General features: G+C 50.0%; 2 protein-coding genes across 3 annotated transcripts in view; one reads left to right on the top strand and one right to left on the bottom strand.

Annotated features, from left to right (window-relative positions):
• Positions 1-3401: 3401 nt before the first annotated feature.
• Positions 3402-21734, bottom strand: WHAMM (WASP homolog associated with actin, golgi membranes and microtubules). The gene is made up of 10 exons (XM_046008415.1): positions 21140-21734; positions 19883-20056; positions 17538-17688; positions 15792-15961; positions 14719-14884; positions 11416-11603; positions 10310-10396; positions 9966-10061; positions 5550-6018; positions 3402-4286 (listed from the first exon to the last, which is right to left on the bottom strand). Exons 1-10 carry the CDS (start codon positions 21725-21727, stop codon positions 3988-3990), a joined length of 2388 nt encoding a protein of 795 aa, XP_045864371.1. The 5' UTR covers positions 21728-21734; the 3' UTR covers positions 3402-3987.
• Positions 21735-22439: 705 nt separating this feature from the next.
• FSD2 (fibronectin type III and SPRY domain containing 2) overlaps positions 22440-27569 on the top strand; it is a 47726-nt gene continuing 42596 nt past the window's right edge. Inside the window, exons 1-3 of one of the 2 annotated variants that reach the window (XM_046008413.1) lie at positions 22440-22574; positions 24376-24565; positions 25142-25696. In XM_046008413.1, the coding sequence (XP_045864369.1) occupies positions 25539-25696 (158 nt within the window). In that variant the 5' untranslated portion in view covers positions 22440-22574; positions 24376-24565; positions 25142-25538. The remainder of the gene's footprint in view (positions 22575-24375; positions 24566-25141; positions 25697-27569) is intronic. The other variant, XM_046008414.1, reaches the window with a different exon arrangement.

Here is a 27569-nt window from a genome sequence, read left to right on the forward strand (position 1 = left end):
CTCTCGGCGGCTGTCCAGTTTGACAGCAAAGGTTTCAGGTGGAGGGTGATTTAACCTGAAGGGACTGCCGGATAGGCCAGATGCGTTGGCGTAGGAGCTCAGCGCCGAGTGGAAGTGTTTCTGTGGCCACGGACACAGGCTCTTTGCTGACAGCTCCCGTCCGCAGGCCCTCAGCTACCTTTTGGGTTAGCCTGTGGCCCTGCCTGCCGCGAGCGCCACCTCCCTCGGGGGCCTCCCCACACCACATCGGGCCCTGCCTTTTACCTCTCGGGGCATCTGGCCAAGCTGACCTGGCTTCTGAAATAACCCTCCCATGACGCTGAAGTTTTCCTTCCCAGGCCTGTCTCACTTCCGACCATCCTTCCTCCGCTCCTCCTCCTGCTTTGGAGTGCTGGGGTCTCCAAGCATCCGGCCCGGGGCCACCTTCCCTTGACACTCTCTCCTCGGCCACTTCAGCACCTCCGTGGTGATTCCATCAGCCACTCCCGCCCCCACCCCATCAGCTCCCATCCTCCAGTGCCGCCGCCCTCCCCTCTGCACTGGCCCCTTTGCTGCCTGTGCAGCGACTCGTGATGTTGGGGTCCTCCCTCGGGCTGTCTCGTCTCTTCACCCCTGCCCCACTCTGCAGACGGACACCTGCCTGCTCCCGGCCTCCGTCATCCCGGAGCTACTCCACCCTCTCGTTCCTCTTAAGTGAAGCTGCCCAGAGGCCTCTTCTCAAGGCTGGAGACGTCCGGTTCCAGCCCACGCCGCACCCCTGCAAGGGGACATGCTCCCCACCTGGCCGGCCTCGCTGTGCTCCTCCTGCTTTTCCTCCGCTTGCCTGGAACCCTTCCGGAAGCTCTGCCAGCCTGGGAACGCAGAGGTGAGAGTCCCCGAGTTTCCCCAGGTAGGTACCTGCAGGGGTGAGGTGAGACGGTATGTTCTGGTGCTCATGGAACGCAGCTGATTTGGGAGAGGGGTCTGTGGAGCCCAGAACGGGGGCCGGAGCACAGCCGGCTTCTCCAGAACCGGGGGAGCCCAGGCCACTCCGAAGGGCCTCAGACCTGTGAGACTTCGGGCTTCTGGGCCCCCGCCCTGGGAGGGAGCCAGCTGTGACTCTGTGCCTGCCTCACGCTTCCCTCGCCACAGCCCCGAGTTTGTGGCCTGTGTGTGCCGGCGGTCTTTGGGGGGTGGTCTGCAGACCAGAGGCTTCGGGGCTACCTGGAGTTTCCAGGCCCTCCCAGAGAAACTTCCTGGATTAGCAGCCCAGAGGGGTCCACAGCCCAGTCCCTGGAACCTGGGACGCTGTGACCTTTCGTGGCAGCAGGAACCTCGCAGCTGTGACTCAGGTTACGAAACTCCAGGTGGGGAGACGATCCTGGATTGTCGAGGGCGCGGCGTCTAATCACATGGGTTCTTCAACGCAGAGCACTTTCCCGGCTGATGGCAGGACAGTCCGAGAGTGAGCGGCTGATGGCTTCAGAGCGGACCAGAGGCCACCGCCGGGGAACGCCACCGCCGGGGAACGCAGGTGCCTCGAGGAACGGGAAGAGTCAGGGAAGCAGCCTCTCCTCTCGAGCCCTCGGAAAGGCACACGACCCCGCTGACACCTTGAGGTCCGGCGGACTTCGCACCTTCAGAACCGTAGCTGATGGTCTGTGTGAAGTGTCCGGGTACCTGGGGGTTGCTATGGCGGCAGCAGAAAACCACACGCCCCTTCCGTGAGCTTTCGGACCTCAGCATCGCGAAGCTCTGCTGTGTAAACTCATTCGCCTACGCGGGCTCACCTGGCGGGCGGTCGCGAGTGGGAAACCGCATGATGCCAGCAGCTTCTGCCCCATGTTGACCGCCTGCTCAGGTTCCGAGAAGGGCGAAAGAACGCGTGAGCAGGCAAGTCCGATGGGCTCAGCTCCTCCTTCTCCACTGCAGGGCACCCCCGGAATGCTGCCCCTGCGGACGGCTGTCCTGGACCAGCTTTGGCCGGACGGCTGGTCCCGGTGGGAACTGTGGCCTCGGGGGGCTGCGCCTGTGGCTAGGGCTGCAGGTGGGGAGGCAGTGGGCGCCGTGCTCAGAGGGGAGGGGGTGGGGCAGGAGGCCACGGGGCGGACCCTGAAGGATGCGTGTGGGTTTGCCAGGACGTGGGGGCAGGGGACATCCCAGGCACTTAGGTTTCAGCGGGGGCAGCTTGGTCCCGAGGACACACAGCAGGAGGGGCGGGACCGCCCAGGGAACTTCTGCGAGGTCTCCAAGGGTTGAGGACTCTGTCCCCCGTCCCCGATGGGCTGCGGAGGGGCTGGGGAGCTGGGAAGGCGGGTGCGAGAGGGACCGGGGCCCTCAGGAGAGCACGTTGGGAGGTTGGAAGTCAGACAGTGGGAGGGAACCCTTATCCCTCTCCTCAGCTCTGAGGCCAGAGTCTGGGCTGAATTCAAGGCTTGGCTGGAAGAAGGGGCGAAGGGGGAACCAAGGGAGAGGCGGACTTTCTGCTGCACAGAGCACAGTCGGGTGAGGAGCTTTCATGGCGGGAACTCTCTTTGGAAAAGGATCCTGTCCCTGGAGGCCACTTGACTTTGGCAGCCCTTACAAAACAAATTCTGAGACCTAGCCATGCTCGAGGACGTCTCAAGATACTGAAATGACAATAATTCAAAACAATACCACACCGCGAAGTAGGCATAGGGAAGCCCAGCAAACCTCTGACTTTGCCGTTTTTTTTTTTTTAAACACCAGATTCTTCCCAGAAAAACGTGCTAAGCTTGGCCTGTGTGTGCTGGGCCAGGGGGCCTGAGGCACCGGCCCTCAGCGTGCCTGGGGTTTGGGACTGAGGGCCTGCAGGTGGCTGGCGGCGAGTGTCCCCCCCACGTGGCGCCCCCAGGGACCTAGGTGGGGCCGGGGCGGGGGCAGCAGAGCCTGGGCTGGGAGGACAGAGCGGCCACGTGCACGCACAGGAGCCGGCATCGGGTTGGCACCTCCCGAGGTCGGGGAAGGCAGGACGCGGGACAGACCCGTGGGCGACCTGCCAGTGGCCACACACGGGGGTCCAGGCTGCAGCTGCGGAAGAAGGGCCCGATGCCTCCCAGCGGGGCCCCTCAGTCCTGACTCTGAGGTGGAGTTCGTTAAGAAGGCTCTGGAAGTGGGAGCGGGTTTTGGTAAATAACTTTTCTCTGGAAACGAAGGTTGATGCGTCTCGTTCTGTGGAAACCCAGGGTGGCCATGGCAAGGCGGACGCTTCTGAGGTCCGTGGGGATACTCTGGGCAGTCTGAGAAGTGAGCAGACTGCCTGTGTGGCCCCTGTCCCCTTCCTGAATTCCACACAAAGTAAGGAGGGAAGATCCCAACAGGAGACTTTCGTCCCTGCGGGGAACATCACCCCCTCGCCCTCAGAATCTGCTTAAGTGGGTGTCCATCTGAAATCATCGCGTTAGAGCTTTAAACACCCCCTGCCCCCCACCAGGCTGGGACAGTTGTGTTCAGACGTGCCGTTTCATGTCCTCATGAGTAACAGTGATGCATTATAAATAGTTCTTTATTATGAGTTTATATAGTGCTTGATACACAAAATAGATTTCATTTAAAATAGTTAAAATAGTTCCTGGCTGTAAGCCGCTTACTCTGATTCTTGCTAAAATCGCGTTCATGTTCCAGACCCTTGAGGCGAGGAGACCACTGCTGTCTGCGACCGGGAAGACCCGGCAGGAGCCACGGCTTTACCCCAGGGGCAGCAGCTCCTTTCCCGAGTAAGGGAATGATGCTCGATAATCCTTCGTGAAAAAATAGATACTATTCTCCTGCGCCGTAACACGGTGGGATCTAAGATCCCAGCTCCAGTGTGGAAGTCACCACCCTCGACTTCCCACCCTGATTTTCAGAGCCGCAGCATTCAGAAGAGCTGCCGACATCCCGCAAAGCCCCCTCGGCTCTCGGGCTGTCACGGGCGTTTCCAGCCCAGGCGCCAGGTCTGCGTCACCACGTGCGAATGCAGGTGGCCGGGACGGCAGCGGGGAGCGCTCAGTGGTCCCATTCGCCGCCGCGGCCCTGCTCCTCACTGTCCTCCTCCTCTGAGTCAGCGGACACCCTCTGGATCCTCTGGAGCGCTGCCTTGATGCTTCTCTCCAGGTCGCTGGCCGGCTTGTTGCTGGGGCTTGGGCTGAAGCCGGAGTGAACCTTCTTCAGCTTGACCCCCTGCCTTATGGCAGCCAAAAGCTGCTCGTTGAAGGAGGCATGGGGACGGGACAGAGCAGGCACGTCTGGCCTCTGCAGAGGGCTTCTGCCCTTTCTTAGGGAGGCCAGGACTTCATCCATAGACCCTGAAATGAAGCAGACAGAGCAGGTACGATCAGGCCATACTCTCCGGGCCCAGGATGGTTAGTGACATGATTTCAGCGCATCGTCGTTCTGTTACACAGACGCTCTCATTACCTGCTGGAAAGGTCCTCCCCAGGTGCGCTGAGCGCAGGGGAGTCACTCGTTTCCCCCCACCACTCCCTGTCCACCCCGTCCTCGGAGCCGCAGCAGCTCAGAGACACGGTCACGCACACGTGTCCTCATGACGGCTGGGATGAGTGCCCCCCCCCCCCCACGCCCAGAGGCCTGCCCACACCTGAACTGCGGGCCCAGGCGGGCGCGCCCCTGCTCCGCGTTCACACTACGCCGCTGCGAACCCCCTGTTCACGGGCCGGGTGGTCACCATCTAAGAGTGTGGACATTTTCGTTTGTACCTGCTTCAGGGTACGGCGGAACTGCAGTGTGGAACGATTCTGTTGATACGGTTCATGTCACCTCCTGCAGAACCCTCGCCCGTCCCAGGTGGAGGGGCTCTGGCAGAGTCTTTGCACCAAATGCACACAGAATTCTGCTGGGATTTATCTAACCGCCTCCCCCCGCAAAGCAGCAGCTCTGAGTCTGGCAGACGGATTTAAGCCCGTCTCCTCAACAGCCAATGTATCAGCCGGAATGAGAACTACCAGTCAGAGCGGCAGCCCTCGTTCAACAAAATATTCACGTGTGTTCACTGTATTGTACTTGCAAAGGCAAAACGGGGTCTACTGGTTTTTTTGACCACTTCACTTTAGAAAGATCTCCAAAAAATACGGCTTCTCAGCCCTCCAGTCTGTAAGAACAGCCTTCTGCATTCTCATGTCCCTCTACCATAATTCCCAACCCATATTCAGCTTAAGTCATAAAAATTAAATCCTGGAAATGACTCAGAGCAGACTCAACAGCAGGCTTAACTCAATGCAACACAGAAAAATTCCAGGGGCAGAAATCAAACGCACACTCAAGTCTAAAGCACCTGAAACGGGAATCTTTAAGAGCAACCCCAAGTCACGAGACCATTGAATGTCTGGAGACGGTTTCCTCGCGGTGAGCTGGCATGTGTCTAGCGAACTCCGGTTCAGGCTGTGCTAACTTTACATTAAGGGAGTGGTGCCTTAAGGCAGCCAATGCTGGAGAGTTTTCAGACTGTAGAGACTCCTCCAAAAGAGTCTGATTTGAGGGTGATCGCCCCCACAGCGAGAACGCTGCAGCCAGCCGCGGGGGGACTGAGCAGGGACAGACGGCTGGGTTACCTGGGCCTCCAAAACCGGCTGAGTGACGCGCTCCTGCAGCCCCCGGCTCCCATGAGTCCGACGAGTCGCACACCAGGGGAAGCGGCTGATCCGCTGTCACTGACGTCCTCCCGTGTGAGTTCTGGCGATTGGTGGACTGAGAATACGGAAAGGGCCCAGCAGGGAGGGGCGGCGGGGGTGGTGGTGGGGGAGGCGGGGGCGGTGGGGGGGGCGGTGACAGGTCCTCGCTGGACGGGCAGTGTGTTTGGTCGCCAACGGGAACAGAGCTCTGGATGGTCTTTCCAGAGCCGGGCGGATCCCCGGGGGTTTGCGTGTTGCTAACTTCAGAGACAGGCGCGCCTCCAGCCTCCCCGGAGGACAGGTGGCTCCCGGAGGCCATCGGCGGGGTCTGCGGGGAAGGCCCAGCTGGCAGGGGTGGAGCTGCAGGTTCTGAGCAAGGGGTCTTTAGGACAGAGCCACCTGGACATCTCTGGAAAGGAAACACGGCTGTGAGGCGCTTGCCACGGTGCAAACCGTCGGAGTGCGGAGCTGCGCTCAGTGCACCAACGCGGACCGGCCTCTGCAGGGATGGTGTCGTGTGCGCGGCGGCTCCCTCTCACTCCGGACAGCCGCCCTTGCTACCAAATCTGTTGCTAAGGAATAAGCATCGATTCCCTGGATGTGTAACACCTTCTCTGCAATAAATACGTGAACGCACACACGTCGATGAAAACATTCCGTTTTAGTATAAAAAATAAGACTCGAAATAACGAGAGACTGTGGGCTGAGAAAATGATGGTGAATCCGTATGAAGTGGCAGTGAAGATCCGACGGGACACGAAGTCGGCGAAACGGTCCAACACAGAGATGATGCAGGGTTACAGTTACAATCACCGTGTCGAACACCGCAGCATGAAACTTCCGCCAGAGTGGACCTCCACGTGACAGCTGGATCATGTCTCGTCTCCCGTTTTTAGGTTTAGAGTAAATTTTGTAACTTAAAAATGTAAATTTATTATTTTACTTTAATTTGAGAGATTGAGAGAGCACAGAAGGGGGAAGGACAAAGGGAGCAGGCGCCCTGCCGAGCAGAGAGCCTGATGCGGGGCTCGATTCCAGGACCCTGAGATCATGACCTGAGCTGAAGGTAGAGGCTTAACCCACTGAGCCACCCAGGCGCCCCTAACAATGTAAATTTAAAACATTCTGATCTCTCGAGTACTACTTTGACAAAGGAAAACATAACCTTATAAAAAAAAATGAAACTTGAGTGGTGGGAGCATGGTCCCCAATGAAGGCACTGACTAGCCAGTGCAACAGAACACGTAAATATGGGGCCAATAGAGTCGACTAGATCTCTCTATATAAACACGAACACGTCTCAAAAATGTAATTTAAGTGGGAAAAAAACCTGGCAGAGGCTGTATGTAACGTGATAATACTAATGTAGACTTAGCAGTAAGATAGCGAAAGCGAAAGCGCAAAACAGAGAGTACAGGCACACCCCGCCTCACTGCACTTGGCTTTATCTTGCCCTGCAAATCTTTGTTTGAATGAACGGAAGGCCCGTGGCAGCCCTGCCTCAGGCAGGTCTCTTGGGGCTGTGCTGCACCAGCCTTTGCTCGCTTCCTGTCTCTCCATCACATTTTGACCATTTTTGCAACATTGCACATGTTTTCATCATTAGCGTTGCTACGGTGATCTGTGATCAGGGATCGTTAATGCTACTGTGACAGTTGTTTTGGGAGGGGCGCCTGGGTGGCTCAGCCGGTGAAGCGTCTGCCTTCAGCTCAGGTCCTGATCTCAGGGTCCCGGGATCAAGGCCCGAGTCGGGCTCTCTGCTCCGCGAGGAGTCTGCTTCTCCCTCTCCGTGCTTGTGTTCTCGTGCTCTCTCTCCCCCAAATAAATAAAATCTTTAAAAACAGGTGTTTTGGGGTGCCCAAACTGTGACCGTGTAAGACCGTCAACGTCACCGTTGTCTTATTCCAGGAAACTGCACAGCCAGCCCACCTCTGGCCACCGTGACCCGCCAGCAGCCGGTGACATGGAGGCAAAACCCTCCACCAGCAGAAAGACCGCAACCGGCTGAGGCCCGGATGATCACATTTTGAGCAAGAAAGTATTTTTAAGTGAAGGTATGTACATTTTGGAGAGCTCGTGCTATTAACAGACGACAGTATAGCATAAACATAAAATTCACCTGCCTCTCTTTACTGGGGCGGTCTGACCCCTGCACGGTCTCCCTCCCATGCTTTTCCAAGTCTTCCCACAGTAAACAGCAGAGCGGTGGCAGCAAGCCCCAGACCTCACCGATGACCAGCAGTTGCTAGTCATGGAGTGACTGTGTGACACACAGACACAGAACTGGACTCAGGAGCTCCGGGCCAGACTCCGGGGTCGTCTAACCATCCTGATAGCAGGGATGCCCAACCCCCCAGAACCTTCTCCTCAGTATCCCCGCAGCTGCAAGTCACAGTGACCCTGGCCTGCTGAGTTCTGCCTTACGTTGCTGGGAGGTCTGTCTCCCCAGGGCTCACCCAAGACAAATTAAGCCCTTGACCTCCAAGCAGCCCCTCAGAAATTTAAAAACAACCTGTCGCGGCTCAACAAGTTATCACGTATCAGGGTTCACTTCCTGTCTTCTCCTGCTTCTTTCCTTCCTTTCAAATGTGGTCAAATTGGCTTTGTCCCCTTCAAGGGTGGCACTTCTTGGCTAACATGGGATTCCCTCGTGCTCCAACTCCAACAATTCCAGCGGTGGGTCTGGGCATTTGTGACTTTCAATATTCATTTTTTTTTTAAGATTTTATTTATTTGACAGAGAGGTCACAAATAGGCAGAGAGGCAGGCAGAGAGAAGGGGGGAAGCAGGCTCCCCGCTGACCAGAGAGACCGATGCAGGTCTTGATCCCAGGACCCTGAGATCATGACCTGAACCAAAACCAGAGGCTTAACCCAGGTGCCCCATTCATGACTCAAGCTCCCCAGGTGATTCTGCTGTGCTGCCGGGCAGGAGAGGGCCTGTTGTGGCTCTGGAGTTCGAGACAGGCGGCTGCATATAAGCCTGGACTAAGTGTGGCTGCTCAGGGCCGCAGGGTTAAGAGGTAAATGAGAATGAACGTACGTGTCTAGCACCGGGCCAGTATACAGTAGGTGCTCATTTATGATCAGAGCAATGAGCACATCAGAAAGCAAGGTGAAGTCAGGATGTCCTGATTTCTCAGTCCAGTGGCCCCTTTTCTTGTTGGCATCACAGCACACCTCAATACCTTATTCCAGAATTTTGTCTGGCTGCCGGCGGTCTCTCCTTGCCGGGGCGGCTACGGACTTGGGTCTTTGTGAAGGTGTGTGTTGTAGGTGTGTGATGAGAACAGATGTTTTATACTGCACTAGTTTAACATTGTTTTTAAATAAGTAGCTGTTTACCTTCTTTTTAAACCTATTCACTTTTCACAGAGCACTTCACTATACACTGTCACTCTGCTCCCTTGCCTGCATTTTAGAGAATTCTTTATTACAACTGAGGAAATGCGAGCTAAGGTTGAGGCCAGTGTAGCCGCCCTCCATTTTCCTGGCTGGGCAACGCTACAACAGGCAGAGTCCACCCCGCGCGCCGGGAGGGGAGAGCAAGCACCCTGCTGTACAGCAATGTCAAAAATTTAATATTCCTAATATTTTCAGGCACCCGGCTGGCTCAATCAGTTAAGCATCTGCCTTCTGCTCAGGTCATGATCTCAGGGTCCTGGGATCGAGCCCCGTGTTGGGCTCCCTGCTCAGCAGGGAGCCTGCTTCTCCCTCTCCCCCCAATCATGCATGTGTGCTTGCTCGCGCTCTCTCAAATACATAAATAAAATCTTTTTTTTTTTGACATTTTATTTATTTATTTGACAGAGAGATCACAAGTAGACAGAGAGGCAGAGAGAGAGAGAGACAGAAGCAGGCTCCCTGCTGAGCAGAGAGCCCGATGTGGGACTCGATCCCAGGACCCCGAGATCATAACCTGAGCCGAAGGCAGCGGCTTAACCCACTGAGCCACCCAGGTGCCCTAAATAAAATCTTTTTAAAAAATATTCTAGGGGCGCCTGGGTGGCTCAGTGGGTTAAAGCCTCTGCCTTCGGCTCAGGTCATGATCCCAGGTTCCTGGGATCGAGCCCCGCATCAGGCTCTCTGCTCGGCGGGGAGCCTGCTTCCTCCTCTCTCTCTGCCTGCCTCTCTGCCTACTTGTGATCTCTGTCTGTCAAGTGGATAAATAAAATCTTAAAAAAAAAAAATTCTAATATTTTTGTTTTTTACTTCTACACTAAAAATAATGGTGTTTGGGGAACATTTTGTGTTCCCAGTGATCTGTTCATAATACTTGACACTTTTCTCCCAGCACGGGTGATCTTCGTTTATTTCTCCAGAAAATGCAGGTGAGGGGACTATTTCTAGAACTTACCTCTTTAAATGCTCTCAGCCGCTGGAGTGTTTTTTTGCGTTCCTGGTTTATCCATTCTTTTTTCTTTTGCTCTTCTTCTTTCATCTTGTCTCTTTTCTATATTTAAAGAAACATATGTTTGTACATTTCTCCAAGTAGAAGTCTTGAGAAAGAAAGGACCAGTGACCAAATGCAGGTGCCTCACCCAGCCCGAGTCCCGGGCCCCCTCCCCAGGCTGCAGGGCTGGACTGCGGGCTCCCCAGGATCAAGCCTACACCCCACTCCAGGGGAGTTCCCCTCTCCGTAGATTTAAGCCAGTGTGTCACGCGATGCGAACAGGAGACGTGTTCGCTTCAGCCACTCACCACCTGGATACAATGATGCTGATGGAAATGTTTCACACTCTCTTCCGCCAGCTGCAGTCGGAGCCGGTGGTTCTCTTTGCACTGATCCTGGGAAAACGATACAAGTCACCGGCACGTGTGCATTGTTACCGTGGCCGCTAGCAGAGAAGCCTGGCAGAAGGAGGCGCCACGTTTGTGAGGCAATCGTTCTCAGGGGTTTCTGGCATGGCTCCGTGGTCCTGCCTCCCCTGGGTCATGGGACACGTGTGGACAGGCTTCCGACGGGGACTGGCGGCCCCCAGTGGTAAGGACCATGGCTGATTTAGTGCCGGGAAAGATGGAAAAGCAAACCCCCCAAGTGGAAATGAGGGGACACACAGGCAGTCCCCTGTCCTGAAATAGCATGTGTCCTAAGAATCTGTTTCCATGCTACGGTTTTAAACACATCTTCCCATAATGTTACAATAGTAACTACATTTCCAGACATACCTACACAACCATAGCCAATCCACAAATACCTGGAAAATTATATTAAAAACTATTTTAACTGTGCTTAACCATTCTTAATATATCACTTTTATGTAATCATGGAGTTTTTAAAAATTAAGAAAAAAAATCACTCACCAAATACAAGGAGTGATATGAGCTGCATTTTCTTTTTTTAGATTAAAAAAAAATTATTTAAGTCATGTCTACACCCAACGTGGGCCTTAAACTCACAACCCCAAGATCAACACTTGATCCGCACTGACTGAGCCAGCCAGGTGCCCCGTTATTTCTGATATTCTATAATCGGTAATTTAAAATAAATTTTAGAATGTACTATAGCTGATTATTAGAAGTTTCTTCCTACCATTATTTTAAAAATAACTGTTTATGCAACAGGCATTCAACACAGTTGCTGAACAGATTAACCAAAAATCTAGACATTACAGTAAATGCTTAGGCCCCAAAAGAAACAGAATCTTTAAAAAAATAAAAAAGTAAATATATTTTATTTGAAGCCACTGATAGCTATGTAAACACATGAAATTAATCACCGTGTTGGCAGAAAGCAACACCTCTTTATTTTCCATAGAAGGAGGCCCCGGAAGGGGAGGGCAGAGAGCGGCCGCCCGCGCGCTTACCTGTCTGTTCCTGAGACGGGCTCTCCGGGCGCAGATCCTGCCCCGCTGCGATTCCAGGCGCCCGCACTGCCGGCTCAGCTCCTTCACCTCCGCGCTCGGGTCCCCCGGCAGCCCTGCCACGCCAGCGAGCGCTCCCAGCTCCTCTGGGCTTTCACACGGGTCGTAATAGACAACCTCCTCCTCTTTATCTAGAAACATATTGATGACATCTTTAAAACATGGTTGGGTATAAAAAATAACACACAAAAATACTTTACATGTTAGAAGATAAAGATGACTTGTGACCCCACCACCTAGGGAGAGCCACTATTAACGTGTGTAAACACACACACACAGCCACACGTATCAACAACACAGGGCTAAGAGGCTGTTTTCCATGTGATGGAAATAGAATTTTAATGGCAACGCAGTGCGCGCTCATTTGAGCATTCTGTACTAGAATATTCCAGGTCCCTTTACTATCAATTTCACAGTGATGCATATCTGAACATAAAATCTGTGTACATTTTTGTTACTTCTTTATGTATTTTAAAGATTTTATTTATTTGACAGAGAGCACAAGTAGGCAGAGCAGCAGGTGGGGGGGGGGAGCAGGCTCCCTGCCGAGCAAAGAGCCCGATGCGGGGCTCAATCCCAGGACCCCGAGATCACAACCTGAGCTGAAGGCGCCCCTTATTACTTCTTTAGAAGATGAAGTCAGGGCCCTTGATAATCAGCACTCAGTCGCCCTCCACGAAGGCAACTACCTTCGACCAGCAGTGTGGCATTAAGGCGCCTTAAAGATATTTGATTATTACATATGTATTTTTTAAAAATGCGTGCCACTTATAACAAATCCCAGCCCTACAGAACTGAATAAAATAGAAAGTGAAATTTTCTTCTTCCTTTCTCCTTCCTTCCTTCCCTTGGAATCCCATTCCCAGAGGAAAACATGATGAACAATTTGGCATACATTTTTCCGGATAACTTTTTAAATAGGATTTTCCCCTAAATATGTAAAATGCTTATAACCTGAAACTACTATAAAGTCTTTTGAAAACTAGGATTAAATTAAATGTTTAGATTCAGTACAAAGAAAATAATTATGCTTGGAGGTAAACTGAGGGGAAAAAAGACTTGTAAGTAAAAGGAGAGATATACCATGTTCTTGGATGGGAAGATTCAAAATTACAAGAATGATAATTCTTCCCAAATTAATCTCTAATTTTAAGCACAGTCCTAATAAAAAGTCTAAAGAGTATGGGTTTTTTGGTTTTGGGGGGCTTTTTGTTCATGTTAGTTTGGTACTTGCCAAAATGATTCTAAAGTTCGTCTGGAAGAAAAAGGAATGAGCAGAGTCAGAAAACCCGGGGAAAAGCAGAGTCCTGAGGGAGGTGCTTCTGTACCAGACACTAAAATGTAGATCCAAGTACAGTGATGAGAACATACGGGACCAGCACCGGAAGCCGCTCACAAACCAGTGAGAGGGAAATAATAATGCATAATTAGCTAAAAATAAATGTAATAATTCTGGACATGAGATCGAAAGTCAGTCAAAGCACCTGGGGAAAATGTTTTCAAAAACCAGGAACTGGGATGACCTAGCAATTCATTAAGCAATTTATTAAATCAAAATTAATTTAACCTGGATTAAAGAGCTAATTTTTTTTAAATCACAAACACACTAGAAGAAAACGTCGGTAAAATATTGATACAGTTTGGGGATAAGGAGCACTGTGCCAGGCTAACAACAAGCGCAGGAAGACTTCTCCAAGAGCAGACAGAGCGGCCCCAAATGAACTAGCTCTGCAAGGTACGAAAAAGCAAATGTCTGCAACACAGGACAGATAATAGAGTCATAGCCTTAGTGTGGATCCAAAGAAAAATGGGCAAAGACCAAGGATAGACAGTTAATAAAAGAAATACAGATGGCCAGTAAACATGCAGAATCGTGCCTGCCATGCTTGTGATTAACACATGATAAGCACAAGATGCCATCATCTTCGATCAAGTAGGCCAAAACTTAAAAGAATGGTAAGTGTGGGGAAACGCTATTTTCATAATCTACTGGGAGTGTCTTTTTGCACAACCTCAACCTAGAAGGCCATTATATAGTACGGAATCTGGAAATCAGAAGATAACAGAAGTGAGGACAAAATGTGAATCAGACAATTACTGTAGTGTTAGCAAGTGTGTGTCTGTGTGCAAAGTCTGCACTGTCCTTGACCCAACGATTCCACCTTTGGAAATTTATTCCAGGAAATAATCTTGGGCGCCTGGGTGGCTCAGTCGGTTAAGTGTCTTGCCTTCGGCTCAGGTCATGATCTTGGGGACCTGGGATCAGTCTACCTGCTCAGCCGGAGTTGTCTTCTCCTTCTCCCTCTGCCTGCTGCTCCCCTTGCTTGTGGTCTCTCTCATGCTCTCTCTCTCAAAAAAAAAAAAAATATATCTCTCTTAAAGGCAAGGATGTGTAAAGGAGGGTTCTTTGCCACACTGCCGTTTGCAGTAGTGAAAGGCTGGAAATACTGGTATATCCGTATAATCAAACACTGTGAAGCCATTAAAATGTCTGATGTTTTTCTTACTTACTGCAACGGAAAGATGGTTATTATGTATTAAATGAGAAGAGCTTACTAAACAGGATATGCAGTTTGGGTTTAAAAATTGGTATTTCCTTGTGTACATCAGTATACAAACAGGGCTCTCCAGCACTGTCCTCCCTCTGTATCTCTAGGTCATGGGCCTGTGGGATAACCAGTCCTTTCTCTGTTTTGCTGTGTGTTTAACTATGACTGCATCACTGGAATAACAAAAACGCTAAAAGGAAACTTTAGGGAATTCCAGTAGATGTCTTAGCCAACTTATAAGAAGTAATAATGTGGCCTCTATTTCCTTGGATGTGTGATATAAACATTTTAACATAGACATTTTTTTTAATTTATTTTTTCAGCGTAACAGTATTCATTGTTTTTGCACAACACCCAGTGCTCCATGCAAAACGTGCCCTCCCTATAACCCACCACCTGTTCCCCCAACCTCCCACCCCTGACCCTTCAAAACCCTCAGGTTGTTTTTCAGAGTCCATAGTCTCTTATGGTTCGCCTCCCCTTCCAAATTTTTTTTTTTTATAAACATATAATGTATTTTTATCCCCAGGGGTACAGGTCTGTGAATCGCCAGGTTTACACACTTCACAGCACTCACCATAGCACATACCCTCCCCAATGTCCATAACCCCCTCCCCTTCTCCCAACCCCACCTCCCCCCAGCAACCCCCAGTTTGTTTTGTGAGATTAAGTCATTTATGGTTTGTCTAAATCTTACCTTTTATAAGCCTTTTAATTGAGTCCAACTGTGTTACAAGCAGTATTTCTTCATATTTTAATATCTCGAATTTGACCTCATACAGCTCTAACTGGACTTCATAATACTGTATTTCTAATTCATCTACAACGTCTGTATTTTTTTCTTGTTCTGGAAGATCTTCCATCTTGTTTTCATGGACAAAGTAAGAGCAGGTTAAAATAATTAGTTCACAGAAAGCTAATGTTAGATGCATTTGATCAGTTTCCTCTTCTCCGCTTAAGACCAAACAGAAAACAGACAGAAGAAACATTCTCCCCTTTCAAGTAACAAAACAAAAATGCCTTAGTCAATGTTTATTACAAACACTTTAACTTACCCTTGAAATATACGAAAACATTTAGGTTTAGAGAAAAATCAATGGCAGTGAGGCATCTGCACTGTTTCCTGCTTCAAACTTTTATCGTTACTGGAAGAAGTGTAAGTGGCTGTGATCCTAGGAGGAAGGACCTTTGTATTACTCTCAAGTTGTGCTGAAACACTGCTTCACTGATGGAAGTGTGTTACCCACTTCAGTACTGAGCTCAGTGTTATCACCAGGAGCATCTTAGAGTATTTCAAAAGCATCTTGACCGAAAGGAAGCTGTACGGCCAACCTTCCACAGTCTAAATTTTGCTAGTAGAGGATATTGGAATGAGTGAAGCAAGGAAGGTCTGTTAATAGTGCTTGGAAAGAAAGGTGCTACCTAGAAGTGTGGGCTTTCTTTTTTTTTTCTTTTTTTTCTTTTCTCTTTCTTTCTTTTCCTTTTCTTTCCCTTTCTTTTTTCTTCCTTTCCTTTCTCTGCCTTTCCTTCCTTCCTTCCTTTCTATAGAGTGTGCACAATGCATGTGCGTCAGGCGGTAGCTGGGGCAGTGGGGAGAGGGAATCTTAAGCAGTGTCCACAACCAGTGTGGAGACTGTCGAGGGGCTCGATCCCATGACCCTAAGATCATAACCTGAGCCAAAATCAAGACACTGAACCAGCAGAACCACTCAGGTGCCCCAAAAGTGTGGGGTTTTTTTTCCAACCAGGTTTCATTTATCTTTGTCTTACCTTTCTCTGAATTTCAGCTCTTTTGTGATTTAAACACAACTCTCTCGCTCTCATGAGCTGCAGAGTCTCTCGGGCTAACATCAGCTTGAGTTTTTCTAATCTGGGAGTTGCCGTGGCCCAGGCAGCCTGGCCAAATCTCTTCTTGTCCTGTTCCATTTGTTTCTGCATTCCTGTTGGATTATAATTAACAAAATAAAACATAATTACAACTCATTGGAAAGGGAAAAATGTATCCTGAGCTAATTGTTTACTGCCTTCCATGTTACTTGCAAAACATCCTAAGAGAAAAATTGTTTTATTTTAGTGATTTTTTTTTTATTGTTCCAAAAATAATACATGGACATCAGTATAAAATCTTTAGGTACTTTGGGGCACTGGCTGGCTCAGTTGGTGGAGCATGGGACTCTTTTTTTTTTTAAGATTTTATTTATTTATTTGACAGAGCAAGATCACAAGTAGGCAGAGAGGCAGGCAGAGAGAGAGAGAGGAGGAGGAAGCAGGCTCCTCGCTGAGCAGAGAGCCCGATGTGGGGCTTGATCCCAGGACCCTGGGATCATGACCTGAGCCGAAGGCAGAAGCTTAACACACTGAGCTACCCAGGTGCCCTGAGCATGGGACTCTTAATCTCAGGGTTGTGAGTTCAAGCCCCATGTTGGGTGTCGAGATTACTTAAAATCTTTACAAAGAATTTCAGATACTTCATTTAAAAATAATAATTATAAATCATGAATCTCATCTACCTGAGGCGATCTTTCTTACATTTTGGTGCATATATGTCCATACTGTTTCTACGTCAAACTAGACAGACAGTTTGAACCAAAAACAAAAAATAAAAACCCCACAAGGGGCACCTGGGTGGCTCAGTCGGTTGAGAATCTGCTTTGGGCTCAAGTTATGATCCCAGGGTCCTGGGATGGACCCCTGCTTCGGGCTCCCTGCTCAGCAGGGATTCTGCTTCTCCGTCTCCCTCCCTCCCTCTCCCTGCTTGTGCTCTCTCTCAAATAGATGAATAAAATATTAAAAAAAAAAAAACCCACAGGATCACCATTCTTCTTTGAAGCTTATTATTTCATTTAACATACTGTGGAACTCTCACCGTTCAGAAAAACAGATACAGAGAATCCTACTTCGTGACCACATGACATTTCCCTTGTTGAATGGAACTTAATGAAATGGCACGTTAGTTTCCTGTCTGGGGCCATCAGCTACCACGACTTACCCCATCAGAAGTCCTTCGTCTGCCCCAGCCACCCATCTGCGGCATTCTCTCGGCCCTTTCCCTTCCGTTTCTGCTCCAGCCCCCAGGCTTTCCTTAAGTTCCTCACACTTGCCAGCCTCCCTTCAGCCAGAGAACCTGGTGACTGTCATTTCTTCTGGAACACTCTTCCCTCACTTTGATGCTCTCTCAACTCCCACTGACTCTTCAGAGATCGGGGCAGGCGCCACTTCCCAGAGGCCTTCCCTGACCTAGTGAAGGAGGCTCGTGCCTCCTGGCAGCTCTCAGAGCCCCATGCTTCTCTTCACAGAAGAAGATGGCTGCTACCGCCATCTTCCGTGTGCTGGAAGGAATACGTAAGTAGGATCTCTCTCCCCTCACCAGACTGTACAGTGTCTGTTTATACTCATCCTTACGCCGAATCCCCAGCTCCTAGGAAACACAGGCCTTGTATTCAAGAGGCACTCAAGTGTTTGTTGAATCAAATGAAAATGACACACACACCCTGCTATAGAATTTTACACTGTTACCTGCTAACGCTTTGACTGTTTCTTTAAAATAATTCACTGTAATGTCCTGAATAGAGACTATGGCTTCTTCAGCCTGTCTGGTCCATTCTTTGGCTTCCTTCTCCAAGGCAACTATCCGCTTAGGACCCAAATTATCCTCATCCAAGGATTTCTACAGAAGACGGGAAAATCGTATTAGAGAGAAGAGTAATGCAGAGCCAGAGGAAACTGAAAGGAAATTGGCTGCATAGATTATGCCAACTACTTTTATAAATTAAATTTTTAAAATTTAATTAAATTAATTTAATTTCCTTCATTCGGCAACTCCTTACTGAGTATGAATGAGGCTCTAAACTAGACACCACCTGGAAGACAAAGGGATCCTCTGGGGTATGAAGAAAAAGAAAAACCTACTTTCACTTTGCATTACTAGAGTAACATTTTCCAGACAGGAATGCTCTCAAGTTACGTTTCTCTGTTAATACACAATTCTTTCGGGGCTCCTGGCTGGCTCAGTTGGTGGAGTATATGACTCTTGATTTTGGGGTTCTGAGCGTGAGCCCCACATTGGGTGCAGAGATTAAGTTAAAAATTTAAAAAATTTAGAAAAACCCGCAATTGTTTAAATGATACCTGCGCTGTTACGCACAGGGCCTGATACACAGCATGCAAGTGTTAGCTGTCGCTATGGTTTCTTTTAGGGATATGGCAGGAAGCTTTTTCAATATGATAATTCTTCTCTGAAGTGCAAAGATAATACAGAACCTAAAAGATAATAAAATCTAAACATTCATAATTACAACATATACTAGCAGTCTTTCGGCAGCCAATTCTTCCACAAAACTATTACTCTAAGAAATACATACAGGCTGGCCATCAGGGAAATGTAAATCAAAACTCTAGGACACCACTCCACGTCCACCAGGATGGCTAAAACCAAAAGTGACAAGTGTTGACAATAATGTGGACAAACTGGAGCCCTCACTTACCGCTGGCAGGAATGTAAAATGGTACGTTTGCATTGGAAAAGTCTGACAGTTCTTTGGAAAGGCTAAATATAGTTACCATATGACCCAGCAATTCTGCTGCTAGGTAAACACCCGAGAAACGAACACATATGTCCGCATAGGCACTTGTACCAGATGTTCACAACAGCTTTATTCCCAATATTCAAAAAGTGGAAACTAACTTTTTGAATGGAAGTTCAAATGTCCATCAAACAAGCCAAAGCTCTACCAGCTTCTAAGTGGATAAGTAAAATGTGCGATATCCATGTAGTGATACCACGGGACAGAGAGAGAAAGTTCTGGTACGTGCGCCAGTGTGGATGGACCTTGAAACCATTATGTGACATGAAAAGAGCTAGACACAAAGGACCACATCTTACATGATCTCGTACAAGATGAAATGCCCAGAAGTAGAAAGTAGACTGGTGGCCGCCTAGGGTCAGGGGTGGGGGAAGGGAATGGGGAGTGATGCTACTGGGCATGGGGTGTCTTTGGGGGGTGATGAAAATGTTCTGGAGCTAGACAGTGGTGAGAGTCGCTTCAATGAATATACTAAAAACCACTGAATTGTACACCTTAAACAGGTGAATGGTATGGTCTGTGAATTATATCTCAGGGAAGCTGTTAATTAAAGAAAAAATATATACAGGAAGAAAAGACTACCCCAATAATAAACTTTAAGAGTCATGAGCAGAACAACTTTCTCTGGAAATCTGAGGGGCATGAGTTTTCTCTAAATAGGATACCATTTCTACAGTCCCGAAGCTTGACTGGGGCCATGAGAACATGTGTGGCTGGCCCAGTGCAGGGGGCAGAGATCAAGAGATCTCTCTGATGTCTTCTGACTCCAGCTGGTTGAGACCCAGGGGGAAGCTAATTAACCCCTCTGGGCTCTAGGTTCCTTTGTAATACGGACAGGAGAACGCCTGTTCTAACTAAGGTCGCTGAATTGTTCCAGAGGTCCAGGAAATAAGAGCAATGGCGACATTTACTAAAGCTTAAATTACTGAATCATGACCCAGGGCCTTGCTATTTATATTTTCATCCTGTTTCTTAGAAATCTGCATATGTCCTTAGAGTCTGAAAATAGGCTCAAGTAAATATGCATCACATCAAAAACAAGTCATCAGCAAAGAATGCGTTTAACCCTTAAGAGCTGCAGAAATCTTAATGTATTCAGAGGACCAATGTAAAATGCCTTCATTTTAGTTTTACAAAATAAATTCAGTGTATATATCATACCATCTAAACAGAACGGTGAACCCAAGGCACAAAAACAGACTGAATGTCAAATGGGACTAAAGAAATAATATGTACAAAGAGTAATTTGATAAAATAAAAAATATAAAGAAAACGTACCAAAATACTAAGCTTACATAAAGTTGCAACTTCTCTCATATCCCTAAATGGCTTCAGTAAATACTGGAAGAACATAGTTGCCCCCGTAACAAATTCCTGGTATGCTTCGTCTTCCTCTCCGTAGACCTTCATCAGTGCTACCATGGTCTGGGCTTTCTCGTGCCCCTGAAGAACCTAGAAGACAAAGTAAATAGAGCTCAAGGAAGGACAGTTGTCTATAAGATCAAGCCAAACAAACAAAACTAAAGAAACTTCGATGCCCTGAACTTTAAAATTTGAAATACTGATTAAATATGAAGATGCTGTTGTCCTCCGACCAAAAGGCCCCATAAAACAAGAATGGTTAATGAAATCATGCAGTATCCATGGTAGAAGGTTATTGCTGTAATCATTCAATGGCGTGACACCCTTAACAAGCTCCTTTTATAAAGCCATTTTAATTTAAAAAGCTCATTCCATAGGCAGCTGAAGGAGATGTAATTAAGAGGTTGCAACGAGGCTGAATTCCTCTCCCACACCCTTCTTCCTCAAAAGGATGCACAGAAAAATCATCCAGATTAAGAACGACGTATGATGAGAACGGGCAAGCAAGAGGACCTGTCCAGGGGGTCAGATCACTAAATCTTGGTCGCCGTAGTAAACTGTGGATATGCACGCCCAAACCCTTTTGGGAACTTGCGTTCCTCCTCCCCTTAAATTCTATAAGTTTGTAACTCTAAGAATGAATTGTTCGGCTTCCCAAACGACCTCTTTTAAGCTTAAAATTGCACTCCTGTTGCTAGTCCAAATCGGTAAATAAAGCTCACTCCCCTTCGGCTTTCCATCTGACCCAGTCTGCGTTACTCTCCGAACCGTCTCCCCGAGGCCCCTTCGGCGTCTAGAGCCGCGGTCTCCCTTGCTCCCGTGCCCCCACCCGCAGAACCGGGAAGTGTTTACATCTAGTGCGTGTTGTTGTTCCCACGCGCACTACGGCTGTTTCCGGTTCTGTTTCCGCTATTCTCTGGCAAATCCTGTGAGCACAGCCGGCTCCGCCAGAGGCACGGTGACCCGCCGGAGCACGCCGTCCCCCGCCCCGCAACAGGTGTCAGGCACCTGTGCACCTGCGCGCGCCCCGCCCCGTCCCCGCCCACCGTCACCTGGCCGGCCGGCCGCGGGGCTCTCGGGAACGCTACCCGCCCACCCGCGCCCACCCACGCCCACCCACAGCGCGCGCAGCCCAGCGGCCCCACCGAGCCGGCGGGAGGGGGTCGGGCGTACCTGGCGCAGGCGCGCGCCCGCCGCCGTCCACCGCGCGCGCAGGGCCCTGTCCCGGAAGTCGCGCAGGCTCTCGCAGTCGGGCGCGCCGCGGTCGGCCGGGAAGAGCGCGTCACGCACCGCCGCGCCGCCGCAGCCGCTCGCCGCCTCGCCCAGGTAGCGCTCCAGGCGCCCGCACAGCTCCTGCAGCGCCGCGTCCCCGGGGCCCGCGCGCGCCGGCCACACCAGCGCCCACAGCCCGAACCCCAGGCCCCAGGCCCCGCCGGCGCGCGCGTCCAGCTCCGGCGGCAGCGACGGGAAGCAGCGCTCCAGCGGCGGCCACAGCGCCGCCAGCTGCCGGTGCGCGCCGCGGAGCCCGGCGGCCGAGAGCAGGCCCGCCCAGCTCGGGGCGGAAGCGGCCGGCTCGGGCTCGGGCCGGCTCCCCTCGCGCCGCCGCCGCTGCGCCGTGCGGTCGTGACAGGTCACCGCGAACTTGCCCTCCGCGTCGTTCCAGGCCACGAGGAAGCGCAGCTGGTGCCGCTCGGGCTCGGCGAAGAGGTCGTCGCGCACCGGCACCCAACCCTCCAAGCTGTCGGGCTGCTCGTCGTCCATGGCCGGCGGCTCAGCGGCCGGAGGACCGGGCTCGCGCGCGCCTGGCCTCCCTGCACCCCCGGGGGCCGGGCGGCATTCTCGCTGGTCCGTGCTCGCGTCAGCGCCCGTCGGGCCCAGCCCCCCGGCGCTTCTGATTGGCTGCCAGCGCGAGGGCGGGTTCTCGGCAGCCAATGAGAAACTCAGAAGTTGTCTCGGGCAGAGGTCCCCGTCGCAATCCCGCCCCGGAGCCGGGAACTTCCACTCTTGCCTCACCTTTTCCACCTTTGTACCTGCTCACGTAGGAAGGGTGTTCCTCACCTGAGCGAGCTACCGTCTTAGCCGCCTGCGCTGAACTGCGAGCCTCTTGGGAACGGGGACCGGCCTGGGCGCTGTGAGTCCCCGAGGGTTCCTGCGCCCGAGGACGGTGCAGACTTGGACACCAAACGTTAAATCAAACGTAGGAGTTACTGGCTGAGGGCCTCGAAGCACCAGCCAGTGGGTAAAAGCCACACATTTGCCGTTACCGAGTCAGCAGGCTTTCGTGGGGTGTCAACTGTGTGCAGGTTCCGGCGCGCACACAGATGCCTCTCGGTCTTCAAAGCATCCCAGCTCCCAGACCGCATGTGTGCGTGCAGTGCGTTCCTCCCCTTCTTTTTACAGCCAACGAGACGGAGACCCGGCAAAGAACCGTGTCCTAACAGACCCACGAAGGCTAATAAGACCACCTGGCCCCCCAAGACCTGTTGGAGGAGATGGGGAAATCTCATTTGCACGTGGCGATGGGATGTGACTTGGAGGGAATAAGACAGCCCGGTCTGCGTCCGGGAAAGGCACAGTGCGCGCCGGTGCGCACCGGTAAACCGTGCAGGTGGGCTTCCTCCTGGGAGGGCTCGGGGGGTGGGGTCCGGGGAAGGCAGGTGGGGGCAGAGGCCCTGGAAGCCGCGAGGAGGAGCCCTTCTCTGAGGCTGGGCTCCTGAGGGTTTAGATTCTGGAACCCGGGGAAGAGCTTTTGAAGCTTTGGAGCTGGGAAATCCGGACATCGGATTTGCTCTTGCTGTCATACCCAAAGGAAGCAACCAGAAACCAGGGCCATGGTTAAGGCATCTCTCCCCGCGGAAGATGATCCCAAGGTATCTAGAAACTTCTGTGGAATGTAGCTTGAAGTCTGAAGTTGCTTGTCTGAGCCCCCCACCCCACCCCACCCCTATGGAGCCTTGGACTCAGAACTGCTGCGCTGGGCAGACCTCTTCGAGAGAACCTGTTAGTTAAAGGGATTTCTTTTTCCTCAAACCATTTTTTTAATATATTATCTTAGCTAATATGATTTACTGATAATTCTTTAAGTCTGTTTTAGTATCTTTTTGTATATTCTTTACAGTATGTCTTTTTACTGTATTTGTTTTATGCTATTTTATCCTTTCTAGTAGACTTTCTAATTTATTTACTTTATCAAAATAACACTAGCAGGGCTACCTGGGTGGCTCAGTCAGTTAAGCCTCTGCCTTCAGCTCAGGTCATGATATCAAGGTCCTGGGACGGAGTCCTGAGTGGGATTTCTTGCTCAGCGGGGAGCCTGATTCTCCTGCTTGCCACTCCCCCTGCTTGTGCTCTCTCTCTCTGACAAATAAATGCATAAAATCTTTTTACAAAAATGACACTAGTAGGCTTTCAAATTATAAAAGTCATTTCTATTTCTGTGTGAGGGAAGGATGTTTGTACATTCCTAGAAAAAAATAAGGCCAAAACCTAATAATTGTTGTTGCCAGTATACATGCCTGCTTTATGTTCACTTTACAGTCCTTCTGTAATATTTACCTTTTTCTAAGCCAAATATCATATCTTATTTTTCAGTAAAAATATTTTTTAAAATTAATAAAAGGTGTATATATAATTGTTATTAAAATAGGTATAAAGATATAAAGAAAAAAGTAAACTAAATCAAAAGAGTTAAACCTTGCTTTCATTTTGAGTGTACTATTATATACAATATCATATTATTATATATCTATAGTACATATTATACTACGTAGTATATATTTGTTATTTGCAGCATGCTTACATATCTATCATATATCTACATATCATCTAATATATCTATGATTATGCTGTCATGATATTTTATTTACAACCTTTTTCTACTTACAGATATATTGTGGGTATTTTGCACCTACAATATAGGCACCTACATGATTATTAATACTTGCCAATATTGAGTTGACTGCATAGTGATTTAACAAATTCTATATTGACAGACATAGGTGAATCTCAATTTTCTGCGAACATACATAAAGTGGTGGTGAACATTCTTGTGCATACATCTTTGCATAACTTTTCTCTTTAATTTTTTTTACTTTTGATATTTTAGTGTGCTTCTAGTATTTTTACATTATAGATACCTGGCAGTAATGATATCTTTCAAATGACATTTTGATTGAGATTTTAAAAAGCAACAGATGTAAAATTCTGAGATCCAATCACCATAAGCAGACTTTTCAAGGAAGCAGTCCAGAACTCCGTTCATGCTCTCAGGAGGGAAACTGGTGGAGCGGTTTCTCTGGAGAACACTGTTGGTGGGCTACGGGGAGGGCTGGAAGTCCTGTCCTCTATCCCCACGGCCAGTGAGGGATCTTCAAAGTGACACTTTAGGGAGCTTGCTGTATCTCCTGCAGGTGGCCTGAGGTGAGCACATTGGCTGCTTTGATGGCAGAGTCCGAGGAAGTGGCCGATTGGGTCCGACTGCCTCCCAGAGTTTGCAGGGACCAAGGATGGGCCTCCCTCCTAAGATCCAGATGTGAGCCAGCGGGAAGACAGAGTCAGCAAGGAATCATCAGATCCTGCCTAAGAGAGCCAACTGCACAGGTAAGGAAACCTCATTTGAGAGATCTTGGAAATGGTGTACCAGGGAATGCGAGGGACCCCCTGGATAGAGGGGTTCTCAGCCTGGTTGTGGGAGCTCGAGGGAGAGGTCTCCATGATGGGAAACTCCAGAGATATAAAAAGCTCCCCAGGAGAGAGGCGGGAGACAAAGAGGAAAGGAGCGCGCGCAATGGAGAGCTCTAAGTGCCTGCCAGCCTAGAGAGCCTGGAGCCAGCGCCCACTGCGGCATCAGCTCCGTGAGGGGCTATCTTACCATCTTGGCGCCTCCTGCCCTGGTGTTCCAGCAGCAGCTCAGGGAGGAGGGGTGGGGAGAAGAGGCCAACATCATTCCTCCTTTCCCAGGGCAGACTTCCAGCTAAAGAGGCCCAGGCTGGGTAGGGGAGAAGATTTTTGGTACTGGCTAAGCGAAGTTTGACTTTTGCATTAGTATCCTGGACGGTACGCTCAGTTACTGAATGGAGACTATGCCTTCAAACGACCCTACGACTGAATGTCACCTAAGGGAGCAGAAAGTCACCGGTCTGCTGTGTTGTTTTGTTTGTTTGTTTGTTAATCCAGAGAGGGGAATGCTTTCCATTGTGAGTACATGTGGAAGGAATGGTGGAAGAAAATAAAATGAAGTTGCATTTGATTCCCTGGAGAGCTGTGCTAGTTCAAAACACTTCGGGAAAAGTCCATCAGGCCAAGTGGAAGCCAACCGGCTCGAGGACTCTCAGAGGCCCTCCCTCCCTCTCTGCATGGCCCGCAGGTGCCCCCCTGCCCTCTGCACACGACCGACCGTCCGAGCAGCTCAGGGGAGCTACAGACCTCATATCCTCCCAGTAAATGGAGGAACTCCGGGGACAGCATGTGACCCCTCCTGGTGACACTTGAGCGCTAAGTGCAAGACAGCCGCGGCGGGTCTATATTAGGGCTCTCACACACGGCTGTTGCTATTTGCAGCGCGAGCTGGCTCATGTTACCGTCACCTGTCACCTTCCATGCCCCAGTTGCAGCCCTTGCTGTAAGCCAGGCAGGGGCAGGCTGCGGGGCTCGAACAGGTGACCTGGAGGGAAATCCTTCTCCAGAGGCCTCGGAGGTCAAAGAAGAACCCGTGGACCCTGAAATCAGCAGGCAAGTTTCTGGGTGATCCTATTCTTCTTCTTTTTTTTAAAAATATTTTATTTATTTGACAGAGAGAAATCACAACTAGGCAGAGAGGCAGGCAGAGAGAGAGGAGGAAGCAGGCTCCCTGCGGAGCAGAGAGCCTGATGTGGGGCTCCATCCCAGGACCCTGGGATCATGACCCGAGCCGAAGGCAGAGGCTTTAACCCACTGAGCCACCCAGGCGCCCCTGATCCTATTCTTCTAATGCAAAGGGTATTACTAGGAAGTCAGTTACTTAATGGTGCAATGTTAACGCAATATCGTTCCTTTTGGGAAAGAGATATCATCTTAAATTGCGGATGTGTGAATGGCAGTCAACAGTGGGAATGCTTTCTGTGCCCTCCTGGAGCACGGGCTCTCCTTGACTGAATGTGGTGTGGGTATGGGGTGTGAAAGCCTCTGTGGCTGCTGATTCCTGCAGTGTGCCCTTAAGGTATTTTTAGTGCAGGGGCCCATTTGCTAGAACAGTTTGGAACCTTGTGTAGTGTTCTCCTCTGGCTGCGGTGGCAGGCTGATAGACTCATTTTAATCGGCATGTGCGTCCTGACAAATCGTAATTCCGTATTTTGATGGAAATACGGAGAAACCGAATGACAATCATTTTTCACCTGTTACACATACCCCTCTCCCCACAGAAAGTTTTCAGGTTCGGACTCTGCCTGTGAGAGCTGATTTGAACTATTCGTGTACAGCCAACGCTTGATAACAAGTTTCCTTCTGTGTCTCGAGAATTGCAAAGGGCTACCTGGGTGAGCTTCTGAAATTACAGGCAAAATTCTGTTGGTGCCCTTAGGGGTTCACTTTTAGGGAGAGAATTCACAGCTTTCAATAGATTCCCAGAGGCGCTCGTGCCCCACAGAAGGTGAAAAATCATTTTTATGGGGGTGCTTTTCTAATTAATGCCCTGGGAAGCACCTCCCATATAAGACTTCAGCAAAAGCCTTTTTTGTTGTTTTTTTACTGCAGCCCTATGGCCTAGAGTAGAAGCTGTCTAGCTACTACACTTTTTGTAGGCTGTGACCTATGTATTTCTCTAAGACTCCGTTTCATCACTTATGAAATGACAAATTCTTTTTTTTTTAAAGATTTTATGTATTATTTGACAGAGAGATCACAAGTAGGCAGAGAGGCAGGCAGAGAGAGAGGAGGAAGCAGGCTCCCCGCTGAGCAGAGAGCCCGAAGTAGGGCTCGATCCCAGGACCCTGAGATCATGACCTGAGCCGAATGCAGAGGTTTAACCCGCTGAGCCACCCAGGCGCCCCTAAAATGACAAATTCTTGTTAATCGTCCTTTCTCCCCCAATTCTGAATGTTTTGGTAAGGCGTTGAAGGAGTCCAGACACTGAGGAGGAACGGGCACGGCCGCTATGCGGGGGTGTTGCAAACCTCCCATCCCGGTGCTGAGTACCCAGACCAGTTTGTTTGTCTGTCCAAAGGGGAAACGCAGGCCTGGAAGAATCTGTGCTCGTTAGATTTGTTCTTGATGTTTTCCAGCCTTCTTGATTGTGTAACAGTTCAATTTGGTGTTTCACTCTCCAGCTTCCGGTTGAAAAATTTGTCAGCATGGTTTCTTGGTAATACAGAATTCTGGATTTCTCCCTTTTGGTAGTACACAGAAGTGTTCTTTTTAGCAGGCTGCTCTGGGGTCTAGAGGTTATATGGTTTCGTGGAGAGCTGTGTCCAGGGCCAGCTCTTCGCCTGCTCTCCGAGGGCCCCTCTGTCCCTAGAGTTCTTCCCGGGCCCCTCGGGGCCCCCCTGAGGACCAGTGACCTCCCAGCCGACGTCTGGGCTTGATTGTGAGGCTCTTCTGCTCTGGTGCCTTCTCCCGACTTCAGTTGTTT

Source organism: Meles meles, chromosome 6 (assembly GCF_922984935.1).
Source record: "Meles meles chromosome 6, mMelMel3.1 paternal haplotype, whole genome shotgun sequence".
NCBI classification, from domain to species: domain Eukaryota; kingdom Metazoa; phylum Chordata; class Mammalia; order Carnivora; family Mustelidae; genus Meles; species Meles meles.

Coding starts and splice junctions, on each gene's coding strand:
- WHAMM (XM_046008415.1), bottom strand. CDS start 21,727: ATGGACGACGAGCAGCCCGACAGCTTGGAGGGTTGGGTGCCGGTGCGC. Junction 17,689..19,882: donor TATGTAAGCTTAGTATTTTG/GTACGTTTTCTT, acceptor CGTCTTCTGTAG/AAATCCTTGGATGAGGATAA. Junction 10,397..11,415: donor CCCGTCTCAGGAACAGACAG/GTAAGCGCGCGG, acceptor TCGTTTTCCCAG/GATCAGTGCAAAGAGAACCA.